The sequence below is a fragment of the Lineus longissimus genome, chromosome 5, assembly GCF_910592395.1.
Source record: "Lineus longissimus chromosome 5, tnLinLong1.2, whole genome shotgun sequence".
In the NCBI taxonomy this organism is placed as follows: Eukaryota; Metazoa; Nemertea; class Pilidiophora; order Heteronemertea; family Lineidae; genus Lineus; species Lineus longissimus.
Genome location: NC_088312.1, coordinates 12,449,732 through 12,475,368, shown reverse-complemented (window position 1 = coordinate 12,475,368; position 25,637 = coordinate 12,449,732). Strand labels below are relative to the sequence as shown.

At 43.2% G+C, this 25,637-nt stretch overlaps 1 protein-coding gene across 1 annotated transcript; it reads right to left on the bottom strand.

Moving 5' to 3' along the window:
* Nucleotides 1-4,869: 4,869 nt before the first annotated feature.
* LOC135488343 (uncharacterized) lies at nt 4,870-25,118 on the bottom strand. Its single transcript, XM_064772920.1, has 10 exons — nt 24,993-25,118; nt 15,684-16,222; nt 15,006-15,111; nt 13,597-13,721; nt 12,941-13,074; nt 12,142-12,315; nt 10,848-11,024; nt 8,632-10,102; nt 7,722-7,906; nt 4,870-6,764 (listed from the first exon to the last, which is right to left on the bottom strand). The coding sequence occupies exons 2-10, from the start codon at nt 16,159-16,161 to the stop codon at nt 5,793-5,795; spliced, it is 3,822 nt and encodes a 1,273-aa protein (XP_064628990.1). The 5' UTR covers nt 16,162-16,222; nt 24,993-25,118; the 3' UTR covers nt 4,870-5,792.
* Between the last annotated feature and the right edge of the window lie 519 nt (nt 25,119-25,637).

The window sequence follows — 25,637 nt, the reverse complement described above, 5'->3', positions numbered from 1 at the left end:
AACGGCCTGATTAGATAGTCTGGATGGCCCAGGGAAGGGGTGAGACAGAAGATAATTTATTCTTCGAGAGTATATTCCTCAATTTAGTAGAGCGGCTAAGCATAAAAATCGTTCACTTCTTCAAGAAAGCATGAAACTTTGCTGAGGGGTACTATGTCACATAAGAATCATTAAAAAAAATGAACCCCAAAAAATTACGCCCCTGGTGGCCGCCATCTTGAATTCTAAAATGGCCGCCAAAATAACCTAGTTTTGTCCATATCTCCAGTTCTAAAGCACGTAGGATGGAAAATCGAGCGCCTATACCCATGTTTTCAATATCAAGGAACATTTTCGGAGCATCAGAAATTCGGTCAGATGGCGGCCATCTTGGATTTCAAGGTTGCCGCCTCAATTTTCAAATGCCTCTGTTTTTGTCAAACTACTCTCAGGTGTATATCCGTCACCACTTCATATCTGTAACAACTATAATAATGCCTTACTAAAAGAAAAGGGCTCAATCAAAAAAAAAACAATTAATGCGCATTTTGCATCCCATAATTCAGTGCTGCCACCTATGATTATGCAATATTTTTGAAACAAAGAAGCTAATTAAACCGAGATCATTTCTTCCCGTATTACCATCTAAATGGATCTATGAAGGAAATGTAGCATGTAAGTATTTGATAGTATGCTCTAGCATATAAATGCGCAATAGATATACTTAAGTATTGAAAAGAGGCACGTGCTGTCATGTCAAATGAAAGTGAAAGTACGATGTGCACCAGTGTGTAGGCCTACATGTATGGACATTAGGCCTAACACTGATCATACGTACATGGTTTATTGGCAGTCTTTGATTGTAGTAAATGAAAGTGGTGTATCTAATAGAACACTACTGTTAGTATGACTGACAATGTCAAATGTTGAGTTGTTGACAAGTTCTTTTTATAAATACCGGGGTATGGAGCGCAAAACAAGCCAAAATTTGAAAAACAACTCATGTGATCATTTTTTTTCAGGAATCGGTGAATGATGTCAAAGCAGTTCCGTATGGTTAGGCCTGGTGAGCTTGGAGAAGTACGGAGGCCCCCAATTGACTGGAATATGTGCCTACTTTGTCAAACTTCGTCATCAGAAACCCTTTCCCAACCGATGCGGGGTAGAGGGCGAGGTCACAGTGAAGCTTCTACCGGCACAAGTTATCAGACATTCGCGACTAACCCAGCTAGGTTCAAAGAACTTGGTCAGGTACCTCTCAACATTTGTACTGAACAATTAGATGATGGGTCAGGTATTCAAGAGACATTGCGGAAGAACGAAGCGAAGTGGCACAAGACGTGCAGGAACATGTTCAGTGAATTTAAGTTACAGCGAGAAATCAAACGAAAGTCCGAATCAGAAAACGACGCAAATGGTGATGGCAGGCCCCCAGTAAAACGAAGAAGGTGGTCTACTGGTAGTTTGAAAGATGATTCGATATCAGTTCCAGTCAGTTTTTTCTGCGATGGAGAAGCTGGGCCTTCAGGATTACATGCAGTTTCTACTCTTAGGACCGATACGTTGGTTCGCTGGTATGCCACAGAGCAAAATGACACTAAGCTTTTGGCGAAACTATCAGCGGGTGATATGATTGCATTAGACGCAAAGTACCATAAGAACTGTTACAACAAACTGTACAACAGGTTCAAAAAGGGCGATAAGGACAAGCAAGGTGCAGAAAGTCATGGTCGGAAAGCGTCTTCATCCTATCACAATATTGCGCTGGCAGAGTTGATAGCTTACATAGATGAAATGCGGCTGATCGAGACCCTCGTGCCAGTTTTCCGTCTTGCTGATCTAGTCTCTGTCTATAGTGAACGTCTTACAGAGCTGAGTTCAGAGGACAGCGATAAGGTCAATTCAACGCGCTTGAAGGAACGTTTGCTATTGCACTGTCCATATCTGAAGGCTGTAAACCAAGGAAGGGATGTACTCCTGACTTATGATACTGCGGTTGGTGATGCAATATTGAAGGCCTGTTCAGATGGAGACTCTGAAGCCTTGCAACTAGCTAGGGCTGCTACTATCATTCGAAAGCAGATTTTCAGTTATGGTCACTCATTCAACGGCTCGCTTTGTGAGAAAAAACCAGAACAAACCGTCCCAGACACATTGCTTGCACTCATTAGTATGATTCTTGATGGTCCAAGTATAAAGTCTCAGTCGCGCAAGGAAGAATCGTCAACACAAGCAGCTCGCACCATTTCTGAACTTCTCACGTTCAATAGTATCAAGGCGTCGAATAAACCACCGCAGGCAGTTGTGCGGCACAATAGTGAAAGGGAGGTTCCTATTCCTGTCTACCTAGGCTTGAAGATCCACGCGAAGACAAGGAAGCGGGAGCTTGTGGACTGCCTTCACAGGCATGGATTATCGATATCGTATGACCGAGTGTTGAGGATTTTGTCTGTAGTCGCCTAAGGAATCATCAAGCGCTTTGAAAGTGATGGTACCGTGTGTCCCCCTCAGCTGAAAGGTGGGTCTTTTTACAACTGGTCAGGTTGACAACATTGATCACAATCCAAGCGCAATAACTGCAGCCGACTCTTTTCATGGAACAGCACATTCCCTGTGCCAGCATCCAACCAAAGACAATCGAGGAACTGTTAGAGACAGAATCGTTTTAGAGCAAACACATATGGACAAACAGATTCCTCCTCTCCCCTTATCGTACACAAACGTCCTGCCTGCTATCCCCATGCCTAAGGAAATTGTAGCTCCAATGATCGAAGGGCCTGTGAGACCAGAAACTAACAAAGTTACTGAGGACCGCAAGAAAGAGTATGACTGGCTGAAGAAGCAAATGTTACTGGTGACAGAGGAACTGGAAGACGTCGAAGATGTGTCATTGGCGGCTTATCACGCATCCATGCAGGATCCTAGTAACAATCTCCCAACAGCCGTTGCTTTGATGCCATTGTTTCGAGATGTATCGCATTCATTCGCCATGATAACCCATTGCATGAAAACAAATAAGGCAACAACGGAGCATCTCAATCCGGGACAAACCCCTGTTCTCACCACGGACCAGCCACTGTACGCCATCGGAAAGCAGATCCAGTGGTGGTCACCACGGTTGTTCGGCGAAAACAAGTACGTCATGATGCTGGGTCCTCTCCACATCGAAATGGCAGCGCTAAAGGTGATCGGAGATTTGATCGAGGGGAGTGGCTGGGCAAATGCTATCGCCCAGGCAAACGTTGCCAACCAAGGAACGGCAGACAGTTTCATTCGTGCCTCGCATATAACGAAGACACGGAGGGCTCATCAAATCACTGCTGCATCGCTGTATTGTTTTTAGAGACAAGCGTTTGAGATGGAAGAAGAAACTTCAGCTGATAGTGATACGTTCTCTGATTCGGCCTTCACTGCATGGTGCGAAAAGATGTGTCTTTCCCATCCCATGTTTCAATTCTGGAGCATAGTTTTGGAACTAGAGTTAAATCTCCTGGCTTTCGTACGAGCCCTCCGCACATCCGACTTCGATTTGTATGTTGAGTCTATGGCTCAACTTGCTCCATGGTTCTTTGCTTTGGACCATGTGCACTATGCTCGGTGGATTCCTGTGCACACAAGGGACATGACTAACCTCCGTCAGAGATGTCCGTCGAAAAACGACAAAGCAATAAGTGCCACAATACCAAGAAATGCGCTCCCGCTGTTCAGCAGGCCTAACAAGAAGGCCCCATCAAAGGACAAGGAAAAGCTAACCGAACTGAAGAGTGACTGCTACTTATTCTCGCGTTTATACATCGCCAGTCAATCACGAGAAGGTGACCTTCAGGAGTTTTTCAAGCACGAGAATCAGCAGTACCCACCATCGCTGTCTTCGTCCGGAAAACTTCGACAGGGGAAAAAGTCTGATCTTGTGGGATGCCTCGAGTCCAAGATCGATTCAGTCGTCTCCAACACCCCATCTGTTGAGGTAAAAGTTCTTGATGGCGCAGCTGTAGTACATCTTCTGCCGGTTGGGGAATCTAGGACATTCGGGGTATATGCCAAGGATGTTTTCATTCCACATGTGTCAGCACAGCTAGAGAAGACGAGTCGAGTTGATCTTGTTTGGGACATTTACCTGAAAGACAGTCTGAAACTTTCAACCCGAGAAAATAGAGGAACCGGAGCACGCAGACGAGTGTCTTGTAATGTCAAGCTTCCAGGACATTGGAAAAACTTCTTGCGCAACGATGAAAATAAAGAGGAACTCTTCCAGTTTCTGGAAAAGCAGTTGGCTTCTGAAGACACTGGAGACAAAATCATCATATCCACCTTAAGCGAGGCTGTTGTTACCTCAGTTATGGATCAGAATACGGACGGACTACAGCCATGTTCCCATGAGGAGGCGGACACAAGAATCTTCCTTCATGTCAAAGATGCGATGAATTCCGGCTTCAAAACAGTGATGATTAGAACAGTGGATACAGATGTTGTCTCTTTGTTGGGGGCAGTGACAATGACGGCTGTTCTTCCAATGCCCTTCCTCGACCTTGTTTTTATTACGGTTAACAGCCTAAATATATTTGTGGATTGTTTCCCTCTTGACGATGGTCGACAGTCGTCAAGGGCCACTTCCATTCCGTACGCAGTGGACCGGCTTCGTTCCTCACCCTATCCAGATCCAATAAAGGTGACGCAATGGACTGCCCCGGGAGCAGTTGCAACTGTTGTGGAGAAGCTTCCAATAAAAATAATTAATGCCAAGTCAGTCTGTTGCAAACACTGAGATATGAGGAACACCGGTCATGGGCATCTGCATGCCTTTTCATTTACACGCATGGTAATATGCTTACTTTCGTTTAGAGGTACTGACTATACACAAAAAGCATGAGCGACTGGGAATTCTAATAGCTTTATTAAAGACCACAATATTACGCGTCACTACCTTCCTCTCCGATATGCAGCGCATGTGGAAACGCAGATTGGACGCACAACTATCATCATTGTTATAGTCGGCGCACTCTTCTTGTTTACTTGAGTACACCAGTATCAATCTGCAATAAGCATTTAAAAGTCAATGAGTTGGCAAGTCCTGCAAGTATGAAATGGATATTCTGTCTAATCAGCCTCCGCTTTACCTCAACGCTCTTGGTATTTCCCGGAAAGAACTGAGTCAGTGCGCTTCGAGTTGCAGTTCCCCGAAATCTCAGACGAGACCATAGCCACGAGGCAATTGGAGAAGCTGATAACCTTTCTAATTCAACCAGTTTTTATAAGCATGTATACCTGCTCCTACTGCGCTCCCACTTCAATGCAACTTCAGTGGGAGCCCATTTGAAAAACAGCCAAGACAGTTGATTGCCAGCCTGAATGCCGGACATCACTAGGCCGGGCGTTCTCACGCGGCGGTCGTTGCTATTAGAAAACTACGCTAAGCCCCGTCCGTGCTCTTTGTAATTTCATATTTGCTTCCGCAAGGTCAAAGCGATATTTTTTTACCTTGAAAAGTAGGTGAAAACCCAAAGCTCAGTGCAGTGCTATGTCGTACTTTGTTATTGAGCTACATGTGGGCTGATATCTTTATAAGACTATACAATTAGCATTACACCAATCCGGCATGTGCTGGCCGGGGCGCGTTACGTGCGTGTGAACAATTTTGAGGGGTTTTGCCGAGTCTTCCTTTGTACATCAAATTTACTGCCATTTGGGGCAATTAAGTGCGAAAATGCAAGTGGATTATGTCAAAGAGGGTCAGAGGGAACTGACAAATCAGCGGGATGTTTACTCGGGATGTTTATCAGAAGATACAAAGAACCACAATTTATAGTCCAAATTTACGCATCACCCTGTTTATCCTGCATACTGCTTACATCTGCAAAGTACCCGCTACTAGAGGCCTCCGCATCCTTGACTGTGGCCTGCCCTGTGCCCTCATCAGGGTCCTCCGAGTAACTCACATATGGCATGGGAAGAGGTTTGGCGTCTGTTCCGCATGGCTCCGAGTCATCTATGGCGAGATGTGTCTCAGGAACCGCCAAGCGCCCCACCTCCAGATCTAGATTCATAGCTTCCTCTCCTCCATTTCCACTCTCTGCATCACTGTAACTGTCTGCCTCGCCACTCGAATCTTCTCCAAGTCGGCTGGATTCGTCGAAATTTTCATAAAATGGCGTCGAAGCAGTGCTGTAGGCATCGGATACCATTGACATCGCGTCTTCATCATATTCTTCCGGTTTCACTGGTGTTAACCGTTGAACATTTAACCTTTGCCGCCTCCTATTAGTGACGTCACTTCCGTTTGATGACGAATCTGAATCGTTTTCTTCGAAAACTTTTGCAAGTTTTGAATCCTGTGGTACAGTCACGTGACCTGGGTCAACACTCTCGCTGCCGTCTATCTTTCTTCTTTTTTCTTGGACAATACTTCCGCTGTCCTGCTTCCTTTTCGTAGCAGACGATTCGGGTTTTTGCGCAGCTGCAGTTTGTACTTGTCCTTCACCTTGACTCCTTTGGAACCATCTGTACCAGATTCTATGCAACGGTTCAAACACCAGCATGACCCTCCACCAATAACGTCTGCCTCTGTCCCTCCAGGAAACATGGATGGGTCTCCCAAACGTTTCACTGGGTCCAAGCACTTCTCGATCTTTGAACTTCTTTTCATATGGCGTCGGTAAATCATCTGCTAGAGGGCGCCCGAGTGCCTCGGTGGTTTCCTGCCAAAATAAGCCAGTGACTCTTTTCTTCATCCGTTGGTACAGGTTGGGTGGAATTTCATCAATCGAACCCTTTATCTCCAACATGGTCTGAAATATGAACAATGCGTTGTTCAAAATCATACAAAAAAGCAATAAATTAAAGGCCGGGTCTATTTGGCAAGCCGCTCGCCAAACAGGCATCTTTTTTTGTTCTGTTCGGCAAGCCGGGCTTGCCAAACAGGGCAAAAATACTACCCTCTTTGGCGAGCCGGAGAGGTTACAACATGTTGGCCAATCAGAGAGCCGTGACGTCATATTCGAATTTATATGCGCATATTTAACAATGGCCGACTTCCCGCTCTCGATTCAATTTCTGTTACTAAACTCGGGTTTTGATCAATAATCCATGAAGAAGCATGTACATGTACATGACTGTATGGATTTACAAAAAAAGTCATAAACGTGATTTAACTGATAAGCATGTTAAATGCATTAGTGTGCATTTCTAAAGGCGTTTCGGCTGTAACTCCGGTGTTGCTGACCGTGTTGCCACAAATGATAATGAGCTCCTGGATGGTTGAATATGCATGAGTTCGGCTCTCCATCTAGGGCAGAAAAAAGGCGCTGTTTGGTGAGCCTGGCTTGCCAAATAGTCACTTCCTAAATTAAAACAGTGTCCACAACTCCGTTAACATGTTAAGACTGAATAAGTGTCGTGGTTGGCAGACGCTTTGGAAACAACGCCACAAGTCCGCAAGCCTCAAGAAAACAATCTATGGTCACACGGCCAGTCCTGAGCATTCTCCCAATGTGAGGACCAAGAGCTAAATTTGCTGCGTACATGTAGCTCAAAGGTACGCTCGTAACTGGGCTCGTCGATCACTAAGCAACAGTTACCAATGCCACGAGGTCTTGAGAATGCAGCCTAAGGTGACAATTCCATCCTTGCAAGCCAGTTCCATTCTGGCCTCCCTGGCCTAGGTTCCCACAAAAGGAGGTCTCAACCTCGAAAAATTACCCAAACATAGGTCGATCTTGACTGGAATCATTTCGTCTACTACCTACCTCAAAAACCTTAGTGACTTTTTGAGCTTCTTCGCACTTTCCCCAGCTATACAAGTGCCTTCTATAGTCCCTCATCAGTTTCTCAAGTACGCGATAGTTTTCAGCTGTTCTGCCCATCTTAATGGCGTATTTAGCTGCTTCGTGGAAGCACTCCTCTGCTTTAAACATCTGCTCATCATACTTTTCTGAAGATAATGGGTTGTTGTTACTATTTTAGAATTTGGCGGCCATCTTGAATTTGAGGCAAAATCCAAGGTGATCCCCGTCCGAATGGGCTTGGCTGCATTGTTCGTAACCGTTCAAGACATTTAAACGTTTACCAGTAGAACTCCAAGTGAGAACCGCTTTTATAGAAATATTACATTTCCTAAATCAGCATTTCAGGCGCCTCAAATCCTGCATTAAAGGGACAATTTCAGCAAATGTTTTAGGTGGCCTGAGGGATAGTACCCCTGCCTGCCACCGCGCTTCGCAACATGTAACATCTCACCAATGCTGAATACTCGCTCGTTTTGCGAGGCGGTTTTAGAAATTGCTTGCGAATTGTCAGGACTGGTGGATCTATGGCTTTCATTCCGTTCTAGTGCACTGTTCATTGCAGTTAAAGATTTTTCAATGCCTCTGTTTTTTTCGAAGAAAATATCTTACTGCAAGCCATTTGTGTTTGAATAAGCAACATATCTCATGCCCAAGTTGTCTCTTTAACGGGACAGTTTGTAGATCTGAGAACCTAACAGAGATGAGAATATTTGCCAGTAAGACTTTTTGGATTTTGAGAACAAATAATAATTGACTGTCGAAACATATACACTGATGATAGATGAGATCGATTACTTTTCATAAGCGATATTGAGTAAGCTTATGCTTTCGTCACGCGTATACATGTTTGCCCCAGGTAGCGAATACTTGCCTATATCTCCTTTACCGAACGCTTCTTCCGCCATGTCACAATGAGCTGTCGCTAGAATCGAGTTACTCTTAATCTGAAGGAAGGTGTCCTTGAACAGGAACCTCTCGGCGATTTCGTGGGCATCTTTAGCTGATTCAAGCGCCTGCTCTATCTCGCCGAGTTCGCTGAGAAGGGTGCACCTATTCCGTAAGATCAAAGCATGATTCCAAGTCCCGGTCATATGCAACAAGTCGATCACCTCGATGCTTTTATCGTAATATTTAAGTGCCTTCTTGTAGTTTTCCAACTTCTCTGTCTTCAGATTTTCTCTCCTATCACCTGACATGATATTCATATCAATCTCGTCTGCTATTTTGTTGCCGATGGTATGATACTGGCTGCCAACATTCTGGTAGAACATGACGCTGTCAAAATGTATATCAGCGCTGTATCTCTTAGAAAGTTTCTCGAGGACGTCACAAGCCCTTCTATGGTACCTCAAGGCATCTTTTGGCTGATCGCCCTTGCTGTGGTATGCACTCCCGGCCAAATTCAACGCACGCCCCAATGCTAGATCATAGCCGAGAAACTCTTTGAATGTCTTAACGCAGTTTCTAGAAACTACTATGGCATCATCTGGCTCGTTTTGTTTGAAATGGTATCTTGCTTGAACGTAGAAATAGTGACCTCGAACCAAAGCACGACCCTCATCCTCGCGCTCGCTCTTCTGTGGAAAGTTGACCTGATCGCCTAGCACCATTTTTATTTCTTCGAGAACTTTCTTGACCACTTCAGCATCATAGGAAGCGCCGTCAAAGAATGTATCTGCATACCAAGAATACATCCCAACAAATGAGACCATGTCCCCTTTTTGTTTTGCTAACTGTGCTTTTTTGAAGTAATATGTTGCACGTTTCTTCGGTTTCAGGAACCATTCCATCACAACGTGCGAGTGATACTGCTCCCTAAAGTTCTTTCGGTCAGTAAAGGAAGGCAAAACTCTCTCGTCATTTATCGTCTGATTGATACATTCTTTGAGCTGACCTCTATATTCTGAAAGCGTCATTGATGCGGTTAGAGAATCATGCACTACTTGGCGGCCAAGTCGACAAATCATATCCCTGTAGTACTCTTGTTTTTTTTCGTCAGCTTCCAATCTAATGGCGGTATATTTCCCACCTGGAACACAAATATCATCCGTAAACTGCTGTGTGAGAGTGTGGAGGGAAAGTCGAATGTTCGTATGCTTAATAAAATCATAGATGCTAATCTTTCCCGACATCTGTGAGTCACGGATGTCATAGACCTCCAATAGGTGCCGCTTGATGAGGACATCCAGCGCCGCGCTCATCGCTAATATCGATGCTCCTGACTCTGTAACTTTCATGGCGGCCTTTACATCAAAAGGTGAATCGAAGGCAGAGAGCTGGATGAGCAGTTTACGGGAATTTTCAGCCATGCTATCGAAGATGAAACGGAAGACCCGTGTCATCTGAAAAAGAGCAACCAAAAATTACTTACAATTGTATTCCAACCATTTACAGGTTAAAACTCGGAACCGCTGCCAACTTTGGGTTATTTTTTTACGAAGAGGGTATTCTTAGAGTACTTTAACAACACGGGGCAATTTGAGAGATTAAACTGATGAAAAGGGGGTTATGATTAGTAATAGGGAAGGGTTAGGATTAGAGTTAGTGTTAGGAGAAGGAAGGCTAATGGTTATTGTTAAGGAAGCTAATGGTTATTGTTAGGATTGATATAAGGCTCACTCGTTAAAATGCCTGCCGTAGAAGAATAGCAAGTAACTCATGTAAATGCATTAGCATCCGGACTGTCATGCGTTTGCGTCACCACTATCCAGCTCAACAAACCCATGACGGATTCCATCGATTTTCCTATTTTCTCGGTACGCTCTCAGCGCGTGCCCCAATCATAGCGCTGATATGAAAACTTAAAGAGGGCAAAGGTCAACGCCGATCGCACGTTGTCCAACCTCGTCGCCTGTTTTGTCATCGTTCCAACTAATGCAATTGTTCGTGTATTTTTAGAATCCGTTTAATGGGCACAGGGTTGTAGGCAGAAATTCGTTCTCCTGGGATAGCCAAGACAAGAAATGAATTTAACTCCAGATACTTTTCATCCACCTAGGTTTGGTTGAGTGATTTAGCGATCTCAAAATATTGCGGGTCAAGATGGTGCATTAGAGGCTGCCGTAAAAATCGCAACAGCAAGTTTACCTTCTTCTCAGCTCCTCGGTCAAACTTCAGTGAGTCCTCCGTTATGTTTTCAAGAACCTTTTCCACAGGTCCCTTGATTGTCCGGAGGTAGTTGGCGACCAGCTGGACCCCAAGGGCGTTACAGCCACAGGCGTTAGCTATCTTTCCGAATTGCTTTGTCGTCATCTCCTTACTCGCCTGAAATACAAATGAAAGATACATGTAAGCTATTACTTATACCAAACATATATCAGGGAGCCTTATTTATGTTTGCTTATACTGACTGCTTCTTTTTTTCATCTGAATCATTCACATTTTGAATTGTTATCCTTGTGCAAACATAACAGGTCAGGGCCGTTTATTGGGCGGGGATGAGGGTGGACACGGGCATGCCAGGGTGGACGTGTCTCCAAAAGAAACTCTCAAGCTAACCCTATAGTTTCTTTTGGCCTTTCTTTTAAGACCTTTTAGGTATTCAAAATAAGCATACAACTTGCACGTTCGTCATGGCTAGAAAACATTGCTGACAGTAAGTGACAACTAGAATAATACAGGGTGTAATGCCTAAAACATCCAAAAACAATTCTGATTTCACAAAAGTTGCGATTGGTATATAATGCAGGGCAGGGTCATGTATTAATCCGCCAGGCAGTTCCGAACCATAGTTCCTAAAAAAACGAGTGTGTCCTGTTTGAAGGCCACCTGTCAGGCCAAGTTTGACCAAGTGGAGTGCTATTTGCATTTTTCTAGATCTGGAGAGCATATGTATTGTACCTCTGAGAGGGCCCCTATTCCCCTGGCGGTACGGTGCTGCCGCCTGTCTGTAGTATGAATCACTACTTTGAAGTATGTTAAAAAGGCTGGACAAAATATAGCACATGCTATACATGCTTGACATTTAGTGAGTTAGTTTCTTTCTGCTAACTACCAAGTTTACGAGGCCTGGGGCGCAGTGTCACCCCTGAAATGACACAGCATACTGGAATATGATCCAGGCAAATATTGATAGATTTTTTATATTCGTGGTCTCAGTGTCCAGTTTAGAATTGTGTAGATTTCTCCTATGGGAGGCCAAAATTGCGACAATTCCTTGACTTTATGGAATGTCCCATATCTCAACTCCGAAGTCTGTAATATTTTTAAAACCTTAATCAATAATAGCTCATTATATGATGTCTGAGGAATTCAATACTGATTGATAAATTTAAATTGTAATGTTTAGCCTTAAAACTATGTGTACTGAATTCACACACAATGCACAAGGTTTTTATGACAATACCCTGGCCGCGCGCCTCATATACACGTAAACACTAACCTCAGGAGCTACTCTCTTTATCAGCATCTGACATTCAATATGGCTGAAGTTTGCCAGGCGATAGATCTCCAAGGAACGCCTCAATGTTTTGATATGTTCGTAGACGGTGGGTGGGTAGCGCTGGTGGATGTCGTCAGCCCAGATGTCCAGTTGTGAAGTCAAAATGAGCTTGACCTATTCAAAAGATGGGCTCGGTAAGAAAGTTGTAAACTGTACTGATAAGTTATTGCAAATGCGTTCTAGTTCCAGCTCGTGGTTTTTGTCTTACCGTAGAGGAGTCTATACAACACCACTGTGTTGTCTGTATCCTGTTTCAAAAACAGTGGCACGTTTCTTAACCGCTAGAGCTAGAACTTGAAACTTTGTACACAGGACCCCCAGGTCAGGTGACCCCTGACAATGAATTTCGGTCCGATCTAATTCTTGACTTTGCCACCAGGGGGCCAGAAGTGGAAACCTAAAAAGTGTGAAATCTCTCCTTTGAATGACTCGTGTTCGATAAAAAATTTATGGCAAGTTCTCCTAGCAAGGGTACATCACACATCGTAATATAATATCCGAAATTTTCAAATTTCGGCATTGTGCGAGTTTGAGACCCGTGCTGATTTCGGTGGGACATGACATCCGTGCTGGAGTTGCAGAATTTGCTTCCAAATGAGAGCATGCTCACATAAAGGTCTCGGGTACTGTCAAGAGTGTAAAAGCATCCTTTCCCCATGCTGCAATGGCAACTTGCTGCATTTCAGTTTGAATCACATTCTTATTTTGGGTGAAAACCGACGGAGTTTCTGTCACTTACCCTGCTGTTTGGAATATTGATGATGTCAACGAGAACATTGATCATCTCCTCACAGGTCGAGTTGGCCTCGAAATCCTTATCTTGTCCCTTTGGTTCTAGCAGTTGTTCCACGCCATCAAAAAAAATTAGCAGATCTGAAAAAAGCTCGATGTCAGTGTGCATCTCCACATAAATGTTTTACGAAGCGTATCTCGCACAAGGCCTTTGGTATTTTACGTCACGATGCTCACAAAAAAATGAACTTGTGCATGATAGACATAAAACGATCATGCGGAAATAGGCCTCAACTGAATTTCTTGAGCTGACATGGAAATGTAATGCCTGGGTTTACCATCATTCCTTGTATTGGTCACTTAGGGCTTAACTGAAGGAAATAACGCAAGTGAGATCCAGTCGTGGCACAAGTCTTTATTTAGACCAGCTGAAAGTGGTGGAAATAACTAAATTGGTAATTACTTCTGATGCAGCTCATTCGCTGCATAATCAACTACCTGAGGGGAACTCGAAACTACTAACATTTATCGATGGAAGCTTATTCCCGCCTTAGGTTTCAACCGGGCCGTTCAAAACTCCCCATTTTTATAGGTTTTCTTTAAGTAAGCGCCAGCGTTAGTGACGAAACTGGTTTGAACAACCAGGCCATTGGGTTTACCTACCATTTGTATCATAGTTCTTAAGTCGATCCATGACCTGTGACCAATTGACCCCTTCGCCACCAATCGTCTTCATCCCCAATTTCCGCTTCAGTTTGTAGAAGAGCTCGTCTACTGTTTTGATACCTCTGAAACGCAACATATCGTTTCGAAACAAAGTCACCGTTGATTCCCATTAGAGGCGTACCTCAAAGAAGGGAAAACCGTGGCCAAATTGTCACTACGCAGTGTTCGTCGGCTGTTCGAGCAATCATTAATATGAGGTTTTATGATAACTTTTCTCGACGCTCAAAGCACTGATTGAAAGCTGCATTTGAGAACTATGTAGGAAAGTTGTTGTGTCATTGCATTGACTTTCCTATAGCTCGTCCCAAGTCACGAGTGACGCGAAAGTTGCGAAGTACAAAATCATTGGAAAGGCAATTAACTTTTAAAAGTAACTAAGTGTGTGGATTCGGACAGTATCAGCAAGACTCTGTCCCCTATGGTTACCAAAGCACCAGCAGAGACGACAGCAAAGAAACTGATAGCACCGGCAGATTCAAACACGGATAATTCATGTTATATGGCACTCGACGTGGATTTGCTGATTGGTATTTCATAGGTATTTCTTGATGATAGCTTAAACACATCTGTTAATAGGTTTATATTGATGAAGCTGTCCTGAATAAGTAGATTAGCTCTATGCCAAATAACGGCACAATTCGTGCTTATTTTCACCATATAATTGCCTAAGTTGTCGAGATTATTGCACGGGCTGTTTTGTGCAGCTTGTACAGCAGAATACCGGTAGGAAGATGTGATAACAAGCGCTTGGCTCAAAATGTTCTATAAAGTGACTTAAAATGTAAAAAGATACGGTAGATTGTCCGCTATGGTTATGTCTGTACGCTATGGTTACACCATACACAGCGGACAGTCATGACAGTGTCCACATGTAACCATAGCGGACAGTCTGCCTCCTATAAACTGCATTTTAAGTCACGTTATGAAACACTTTGAGCTAAGTGCTTGTTATCACTTCTTTCTATTCTGCTGTACATACTATCCAAGGTAGCACGTGCTATGATAATCACAACTTAGGCAGACATGGTAGACATAAGCGCAATTTGTACCCTTAATTGGGCGTGGGGCTGCAAAAACACTGGTTTCACTGCTAATTCAGGACAGCTTCATCAATATAGACATATTAACATATGTGTTCGAGCTATCATATGGAAATAGCAACCAGCAAATCCACGTCGCGTGCCATACAACAGGAAATATTCGCGGTTGAATCTGCATGTGATTTCAATTTTGTTTGCTGTCATCTGCTAGCCGCTTTGGTAACAATAGTGGACAGTGATTTGCTGGCACTGTCCGAATCGCCACACTGTTGAGTAATGGAATAAAAAAATCGATAAAATACGCACTTGAGATCTATGAAGCATCTGTCAAACACCTTATTCAGGCCCTTCTTAGCAGCTTCACTGGCCAGGGTTGTCTTTCCACAGCCGTACATCCCGCAGATGAACACGCCTGGAATGAAGACATTTCAATCATGGTTTAAGCGAAAGGCTGTGTCAAATCAATCAATCAATCAATTAATCAATCAATCAATCAGTAAATTTGTATAGCGCCCAAATAATAAGAATTACTCTAAGACTCCTAGGTGCATTGAACAGACGGTTTGAAAAGGTGTGTACGAAGTTTCTTAAAGGCGAGCAAACTCTCTGCTATCCTGAAGTTTGGGGGAAGATTGTTCCAGAAATCTGGAGCTGATTTATAGAAAGACCGGTCCCCAATTGCCTTACACCTTGTGCGCGGCACTGCCAAGTTAGGGTTGCTCTCAGACCTCAGTGAGAAGGACGATCCTAGTCGTAGTTCGTCGAACTACTCCAACTTTTGGCGGTAAAGAATGTCGACTGCACTGGCAAAAAGGCAGAAGCCGAGTTTTTGTCTTCGGATGACAAGCTCAATTTCGATTTGGGAGACAATGATGCAGGTCTGTAAGTTGTGTCCATGGCCATTATCTACTGCATATCCAGCCTGCTTACAATTATAGTCGAAGAAGAGGTTCACGGGATCACGGCATTGAGAATTTTCCTTACCTGATATCATATCTGTTTCCCTCCTCAGCATCTCCCTCACTTTCCTCAGTGCCTCCTCCCTCCCCACGAATTCTCCCTCGTCCAGATGACCTTCCCTCCTCGCTTTATTCCGCGCAAACTTCCAATCCCATTGAATGCGCATAAGGTGATCCTCCAGACAAACAGAATGGCCGTCCAGCCTCAAATTCATCTGGACCTTTTTTGTCCAGTTTAATAGAAATTCGAAAATGCCATCTTTTGAGTGTCGCTCTTCCAAGTAGTCCATCAGGTTCCGTTTCTGCTGCCAGAAGAGTGCTGCCGCGTTGCTGGTGTTGGCACTTTTCTTGAGGACCGAGTCTTCTATATCAGACATCTTGAGATCCTCTTTTAAAAAGTTAAGGAATGCGTCGAGGTGTGGTTTGTGGATTTGCTGAATCAGTATGGTCCTCATGTTGGTCCATATTGTTTCGTGCTCGACCCCGGCCTGGGAGGGAGCCATTTTAGTGATTATCACAGCTTTGCCACAAATAGCTTGTTTTATTTCTTCTCATTCCACAAATCTGAAACAGTATGGTAAAATCATGATCAGATCAATAATAACAAATGGTGATACGCACGATATGCATACATGTAGATGTCAAAGCAATATTTCCCAATATCCATTTGTCTCCATTAGTGATTGAGGTAGGTTTCAACGCGTTTCAGTTTTAATTTGTTATCAAATTAAACTAATAAGAAGTGTGACCAGAGATGGCTACATGTGGCTAGATGTGTTTGATAGATTGATCTGATCATCATGAAGTGCACCCATAACTATAGGCCTAACCCTGCCTAACAAGCCAGGCGATGGATAATTCATTAGCCTTGGAGTTGCGGTTGGTACATGTCCCAATCACCGAAGTTGACAGCAGTCGTCGGTGGTGGCGGTGTCCCTATCACTGTGAAACTAGGGTACCAGAAGGGGTGCTTCGGGCGTACGGCACCTTTTGGCGCACCCTTTTCTGTGTTTGGGTGCTATTTTAGAATAACATCGAGTAACCAAGGATACATTGAATTCTGGACGCAAGGACCCAACGCGCCGCGTAGCGGCAAAATAGCGAAGCTGGCGAAACATTTAAAACGGGTCACCGTGGCCTTATCATGGACTTATAGCGCGATTGTGGGGTTGTAACTATTTTGTGACGAGGAAGAAAAGTACGTGACCTAACGCTGACCTATTTATGTAAAGTGATAATTAGAAGGTATATAGTTCAGGAAGTGTTAATAAATAATCATTCCATATCGTCTTTTGAGAGCATTTTTAATTGTAAAAAATATATGCCTACGTCACGAGTCTCTGCAATGGTCATTTTTACGCGCAGAAGGACCTTCTCGCGCAGCCAGAAGTTCTTTACTCATTAGTCTGGCGCATGTACGAGACGTTTTCCAGCACGATGTAAGCAACACCGCGCAAGATTACCTCGAGCAGGGGCTAGTAATCACTCACACAACGTAGTGAGTGTAATGGTTACGAATACACTGTATGTAAAGTGTAAACAAAATGCATATATCCATCATGTCCATCGAATCTGAAAAAAATTGTGCAGACCCATGACAATTCTGGTTCCGGTATAGTTTTGTCGCATTCCATGTGGGCCGCGCATTGGCCGATCCTGCATGCATGACGCACCGCACCCACAGTTACGACGTCGGACGTGAATCCCATTTGTTTGGCAATGTTTGCCTGTGTTTGATAGTGTGGACGGGTCCCCAAACATTCGCCAACATGATGTTGGCTCATGTTGGCCAACGATTGTTGGGGAATGTTTGCTAGTGTAGACCAGGCTATATAGTTACTCTGCCAAACTCGAAAAATATTCTGCGGCGAAAATCTCTTGTTTTTTACCACACTCAGACAAATGGCTAATATGTAAAGAGCAATCTCTAGTGAACTCACACAACTGTTTGACATGGGGGAGCCCCCCAAACCCCCGTCCTTCTGACATATATAGCCAGTACATTGGGGGATGAGTCCCCCAAACCCCCTCCCCCGTTCTCTGAAAGTGACAGGTTTTAGTCAGTACATTGGGGGGAAGACCCCCCCAACCTCCCCCCATTTGACTCTAAAAATAGAATTCCTTTGAGACGCTGAACAATAAGGCCCCATAAAGAAATAGTCCCCGCCCCGGAAGCTGTCTCATATCTGCTGGAAGAAACAGCTATTTGTGGTGAAATAATAATTGAATGCATGTCATGACACCCAGGAGCTTTTTCTCATTTCTGAAACAGTTGCATGGTTGGAATGAATTTCCAAATCAGTCCGTCAAATCTCTATCCAAATGGAACATTATGACCACTCTATATTTGGGCAGTAGTGTTAAAACTGACTTTTTTGAAGTAAAGTACGTAAATCGAGAAGAAGAAGACGTTTACTTCGTCTGCAATGAAATGTCACAACTGTCTCCGCCGACTTTGTTGTCCTGTATGTTCTAGCAGACGATTTTTAGATACATGATGTCCCACACCCGCACTTCAGGACAGTGGCGCCGGTGTGAATAAATCTACTTGCGTGAATGGTCAATGGCTCATGACGTCATGAAATAATTGCGTCACGAGGAAGGAAACAATGGGAATCATGGTAACTGTGGTTGCGGTGCGTCGTGAAAGCAGGATCGGCAAGCGCGGCCCGTATGGAATGCGACAAACTGTACCGGAACCAGAATTGTCATGGGTCTGCAAAAAAAATTTCAGATTCGATGGACATGATGGATATATGAATTTTGTTTACACTTTATACACATACGTAACCATTACACTCACTACGTTGTGTGAGTTAATATGTAAAGAGCAATCTCTAGTGAAATCACACAACTGTTTGACATGGGGAAGCCCCCCAAACCCCCGTCCTTCTGACATATTTAGCCAGTACATTGGGGGGATGAGTCCCCCAAACCCCCTCCCCGTTCTCTGAAAGTGACAGGTTTTAGTCAGTACATTGGGGGGAAGGCCCCCCCCCCCAACCCCCCACCCCCCCCCCCATTGGACTCTAAAAATAGAATTCCTTGGAGACGCTGAACAATAAGGCCCCATAAAGAAATAGTCCCCGCCCCGGTAGCTGTCTCATATCTGCTGAAAGAAGCAGCTCTTTGTGGTGAAATAATAATTGAATGCATGTCATGACACCCAGGAGCTTTTTCTCATTTCTGAAACAGTTGCATGGTTGGAATGAATTGCCAAATCAGTCCGTCAAATCTCTATGCAATGAAAATTGAAATGTCACAACTGTCTCCACCGACGTTGTCCTGTATGTCCTAGCAGACGATTTTTAAATAAATGATGTGATTGATATACCATTGGAATGAATTATTTCTTCAATGATATGAAAGTTGAAAACCCTCTGACATGTCCGAGTACAAAAATGCAGAGGCAAGACACATCATGCATGTCATGACACCCAGGAGCTTTTTCTCATTTCTGAAACAGTTGCATGGTTGGAATGAATTTCCAAATCAGTCCGTCAAATCTCTATCCAAATGGAACTTTAAGACCACTCTATAATTGTGCAGTAGTGTTAAAACTGACTTTTTTGAAGTAAAGTACGTAAATCGAGAAGAAGAGGACGTTTGCTTTGGTCTGCGATAAAATGTCACATCTGTCTCCGCCGACGTTGTCCTGTACATATGTCCTAGCAGACGATTTTTAAAATCATGATGTCCCACACCCGCACTTCAGTGGCGCCGGTGTGAATAAATCTACTTGCGTGAATGGTCAATGGCTCATGACGTCATGAAATAATTGCGTCACGAGGAAGGAAACAATGGGAATCATGGTAACTGTGGTTGCGGTGCGTCGTGAAAGCAGGATCGGCAAGCGCGGCCCGTATGGAATGCAACAAACTGTACCGGAACCGGAACTGTCATGGGTCTGCACAAATTTTTTCAGATTCGATGGACATGATGGATATATGAATTTTGTTTACACTTTATACATACACGTAACCATTACACTCACTACGTTGTGTGAGTTATTAAGCAGACGTTGCCTCTTCATCCGTAGCAACAGGTTGAGACAAAATTGATGTCATGATGATTTGATTTCAAAATCATTCGAAACAGTGCCTTGGTATTTTTCCATCCTTGGACGTTTACTCCTGTTTTGATAAACACATCCATTAAGATCGTTCTTAAATCTTTATTATTTCGTTCATTTGAAACATCCAGTAGAATGGTTTGTTTTCCTCGGGATCGAGCAAGAGGTCATTCCTATGGCCGATATATCATGTCGAGGAGGAAAGACTGTATTATTTCCCGCGGAGAAAGGAAATAATGTCGAACCATAAACGATGAATACGTGTTGTGATTAAACTCTTTGAAATACGCGACTTGTATTAAAGTTTATGGTTTCTGAATATGAACGCTATGAGGCGCCAAACGTTCCAAAATTATTTAGCTTTTTTAGGTGTCGAAAAAAATGTTATATAGCTAAATATTCAACATATCCGATTTCGAAACGATTGATATATAAATCCTTTGCAGTAGTCGTTATATATCTGTCTTTTTAGCTAAATTCAGCTTTATGTTCTAAATCGAAACTTTAAATCCTAAATACAGAAAACTGTGAACATTCCCTGGATTTAGAAACGAGATTTAGATTTAGATTTCCGATTTAGCTAAATGCCGGTTTTTGTACATATATACGTCGTTTTTATGATATTTTATCATAAATCGTATATCAGGCGTTATGAGGCGCGCCAAACGTTCCATAATTATTTAGCTTTTTTAGGTGTCGAAAAACATGTTATATAGCTAAATATTCAAAGATATAGATAAATACATATTTCTGAAATGTGCATTTATCTATATCTTTGAATATATAGCTATATAACATGTTTTTCGACACCTAAAAAAGCTAAATAATTTTGGAACGTTTGGCGCCTCATAGTTTTCTGTATTTAGGATTTAAAGTTTCGATTTAGAAAATAAAGCTGAATTTAGCTAAAAAGACAGATATATAACGACTACTGCAAAGGATTTTATATATCCATCGTTTCGAAATCGGATATGTTGAATATTTAGCAAAATAACATGTTTTTCGACACATTAAAATGCTAAATAATTTTGGAACGTTTGGCATATTTAGCATATAGCTAAATACAGAGTTTTTTCAACACCTGCTTCTCTAAATCCTAAATATACAAAATAAGTCGCACCATTCTCGTATTTAGATTTAGGTTCTCATATTTAGATATATCTTGAGTTTTCTGTGTACAAAATGCATAAATCCTATATAGAAAGTTAAACTGATAATTCAAGATTTATGATCAAAAGTAACAATTTATAAATGCACATTTCAGAAATATGTATTTATCTATATCTTTGAATATTTAGCTATATAACATGTTTTTCGACACCTAAAAAAGCTAAATAATTTTGGAACGTTTGGCGCCTCATAGAACGCGGTGATGATTTATTCAAATTGCTACATGAAGATAATTTAATGTCGGCATATATAGGCTATATATGAATACCATGCTTTGTATGTGTGATGTCAAATGTGTCAAGAGAATGAAACGATGAGAAATAATGTTTATCACACGACTATAACAAAACTTAGAGGAGTGTTGTCTGAGGATTTGAATTTGCATTCCTATAAAACAGCAATCAAAAGGTCAGACTCTGCACAATAAGTCACATCGAGGTATGTCTATTGAGGCGATGCATGATCGTACAAGTTTGAACCGAAGTAAAAGAAATTTTTCTGTTCTATAGTACTCTATCGACTCACCGTTCTAGTCATACCGTTTTTGAATATGCACGCCACGATATTATGCGCATTGTCGTTTATGCCATTCAAAATTGTTTAAGTGAATCGAAGATGGACAATGGGTTGGCGATACCAGTTTGTCTAATGGTTGTACCATTCGCCTTTGCATCAATATCTGTAAGGGTTCAAGATAGGCCGATACGGGTTTTATTTTAGTGCGATTTATTTTATTGGAGATCGTCAATAGACCTAACAAAACCACACCACAGGTCTAACCGCTAATTAGAAGTTAGGTCACAAGTGATCAGTTGATTCGCAATGCCAACCACTGTTCATCAACTTACCACAACCTCGCCACAGGCAGCGAAAAGTTTACGCCAATCAGTGTGAAGGGACCTTGGCCTGATCAATGCATATCATACTGGGGGCGGTCAAGTTAATGAACTGTCCAATGTAATCAATGCACGCCAACTGGTTCTTAAAGCCCCCGGTTGCGGAGGGGGGGGGGACCCTGGTTATTTTCTTTCGGTGTATGTCTACACTGGACTACAAGCGCAAACACCCTACACTTTCAATATCTCATATAGCTATTGAACAGGTTGTCTTTTACTTCGCTTTGCTGGCAACTGTCCAATTTGGCAAACTAGCCCACAGTTAACTTAGTATCGTATCTAGATTACCCCGAAATCCCTTTGCGAAGTATATAACCATTCATCGACTAAGTACCGGTAGATAGAGATTGTTCGTATAGTTGACGCCATGAATTCTTTTATGAATTATTGACAGACGTGAAGCATAATAGCTATTGAATACCTCTTTGTATAACGCACGTCCCTTTGGTTTTCTGTCTTGTTAAAATAGGTCTCTGTCATCAATGTTCGGTTTGTTGTGCGGATATGTATTTACTATGAACTCAATGCATGCCAACTGGTTTCTAACTGGGAATGTCCCCGTTTACGGAAGGGGGGGGACTGGTTATGCTTTTAATGTATGAAGGCCACAAACGAAAACACCCTACGCTTGCAATAGCCTATACATATATGAACAGTTTGTCTTTACTTTGACGACTACCATTAACTTGGATTAGTTAACTTCCTACGTCAAACACTGCAGCAGCAATCTATTTGAGTCTTAAAGGGACAATATAGGCAGCAGCTAGGCAGGCAAGATAAAGTTACACACAGTCGCCAATAGGCCAATAGTCTCTCATATCTCACAGTACGTCGAAATGATTCACCTTTGTACGAGGAATATATTTAGTGGTGAATCTGACATGACGGCCCTCACTGTGTATATTAGTCACCTGAGATGGCCAAATTAGCCCCTCTGCTCCTGCCTATAGTCCCCCTTTAATGACAAGATGCATTTTTTTAAGAAACATACACAAATAGGCCTATCTAGGCTAGCAGGTGGAAAATTCAATGATTATTTCACCACAAAGAGCTGCTTCTGTCAGCAGATATGAGACAGCAACCGGGGCGGGCGGGGACTATTTCTTTGTGGGGCCTTGTGGTTCAGCGTCTCCAAGGAATTCTATTTTTAGAGTCCAATGGGGAGGGGGGGCTTCCCCCAATGTACTGGCTAAATATGTCAGAAGGACGGGGGTTTGGGGGTGCTCCCCCATGTCAAACAGTTGTGTGAGTTCACTAGAGCTTGCTCTTAACATATTACATTATGCTAATGAGCATACCTTTCTCCTTGAGTTTATCCAGAATGGTCCATATCGCGCGAAGCTCGGGACGGCATGGCTCTAATAAACTATGGGCCGTGAAAACCGCAAAAAATCTGTACATGTTTTTGTAAGCGGTCGTTGCTCGCGCAAACTTGTCTTGCATGTTTTTGTGAAAGAGGACGTCGAAGAACGCGGTCGGATATCAAAACAGACGTAGGGTGGCGCTCGCGCAAACTTCCCTCACATGTTTTTGTGAAAGAGGACGTCGAAGAACGCGGTCGTATATCAAAACAGACGTTGGGTGGCGCTCGCGCAAACTTCCCTCACATGTTTTTGTGAAAGAGGACGTCGAAGAACGCGGTCGTATATCAAAACAGACGTTGGGTGGCGCTCGCGCAAACTTCCCTCACATGTTTTTGTGAAAGAGGACGTCGAAGAACCCGGTCGTATAAAAAACCAGACGTTGGGTGGCGCTCGAGACGGCTCATCCTATTTAGCGTCCAGTGGCGACCAGTGGCGTCCAACGCAAAATAATAGGGTGTATATGGTTAAAAATGTTTTCAAGCTCCTAAAACACTTTCAATAAACAAGATTTAGAAGTTTGGTGGAGTTTGCAAACCTAGTTTTTGAATAATTATCACCAGAAAACGATCTTAGTATGCCAACCTGATGCCAGATCCCGATTCCGCTTTTTCTATAAACCCAAGGAACGGCAGCTAAAACAAACATGGCGCCAGTAATTTTGTTGGACGCATACTAAGATCGTTTTCTGGTGATAATTATTCAAAAACTAGGTTTGCAAACTCCAACAAACTTCTAAATCTTGTTTATTGAAAGTGTTTTAGGAGCTTGAAAACATTTTTAACCATATACACCCTATCATTTCGCGTTGGACGCCACTGGTCGCCACTGGACGCTAAATAGGATGACCCGTCTCGAGCGCCACCCAACGTCTGTTTTTTTATCCGACCGCGTTCTTCGACGTCCTCTTTCACAAAAACATGTGAGGGAAGTTTGCGCGAGCGCCACCCAACGTCTGTTTTGATATACGACCGCGTTCTTCGACGTCCTCTTTCACAAAAACATGCAAGACAAGTTTGCGCGAGCGACGACCGCTTACAAAAACATGTACAGATTTTTTGCGGTTTTCACGGCCCATAATAAACATCCGAGTACCTCAACAATAACAAAATTACTTCTTTTTCAATGCTTTCAGCATTCGCCACTTATTCTGGTCACATTTTCACATTACTACCATGAAAGACCTAATACTGAAACCACATGTCTGTTGACTGTGCATTAAGAGAGACTAGGCACGCCTACAGTCAACAGACACCCCTATAGCTCTTCACATTCAGAAACCACACACGCCCACCCCTTCCTGCTTCCTTAATACTTCTGAGTGTCGTACGTAAGCATGATTAACGTGTATTATCAATTTCTATGGCACCCCTTTCAGAGGCGGGTTCAGATGATGCGCCTGGTGTGACAGAATGGTTACTTGCCGCACCAAGACCAGTAGCACCCTCTGAAAGGGGTGCCATGGTAATTCACCAAGAAAATACACCTGAAACATAGTACCTGCGAGGGGACACCGAGGAAAACGTGTCAGAATATGTTTCTTAGCGACACAATAACAGGTGATTTTACTGTGTATGCCCCCTTGGTCTGTCATGTGTATGGATACGTGGGATGTACATAGAAATAGAAACACTGGGAACGTACCGGCATGGATATGGAATTGTTATCAGGGAGTGGATGCACCGAATACAGAACGAACGGGGACTGCATTTGGGGTGGGGGAGGGCGGGTATGCATATATTGAGACCCAAGGGTGACAACAGTTCGATGGTATTTGTGTGAGGCTAGGAGGTCTACTGGAATTGGATTTGGCCAAAGCTTAAAACAATGCTTACCAGTGATGATGTGGGCCTGGTTCGTGAGTAAAACCTAAGTGCATAACGGTTATATGCTGGTCTGCACATGAGGTTTTCATAGCACGCCGATAAAGCGAAAGCAGTGTTGTTGTGAATAGACTGTCGAACAATAATGGAGACCTATTGACCTAGATCACGATTTGTATGAGTAAGTATCCAAGGTGTCAAGACCTCACGCGCACGTTCCGTTGGTATCAAGATATGGGAATGAAAAACTCCCACTCCGAGCTCGTGACGATGCTGCCTTGGAGCACGAGGCACTGGGCACCCCAGACCGCGGGGGGAGGTCTGTAGATTCCCCTTACTAAAAATCCCAAACCTACAGACCTACCCCAGCGCGTGAAAGCGATCCTCCACTACGGACGTGACTGAAACAAGTGCTTGTATCTCCACCTAGGAGTGCATTAATTTTGTTACCACCCGTACCTGCCGCTGAGATACAAGAAACCAAGAACTAAGAAGCTAAGGTGAAACCGTACCTTTATTAACTATTGAAATATTTGGTGCATACCTTTATATTACATGTTACCATTACAGCTATAAATCTCCTGCATACCACCATTCTACACCCCCTTCACGACCACCGTTAAAAGAATACGCATTTCGTAAAAGTTCGAAATTGTC

Coding starts and splice junctions, on each gene's coding strand:
- LOC135488343 (XM_064772920.1), bottom strand. CDS start 16,161: ATGGCTCCCTCCCAGGCCGGGGTCGAGCACGAAACAATATGGACCAAC. Junction 13,722..15,005: donor AGATGCTTCATAGATCTCAA/GTGCGTATTTTA, acceptor GTTGCGTTTCAG/AGGTATCAAAACAGTAGACG. Junction 13,075..13,596: donor TAAGAACTATGATACAAATG/GTAGGTAAACCC, acceptor AGCTTTTTTCAG/ATCTGCTAATTTTTTTTGAT.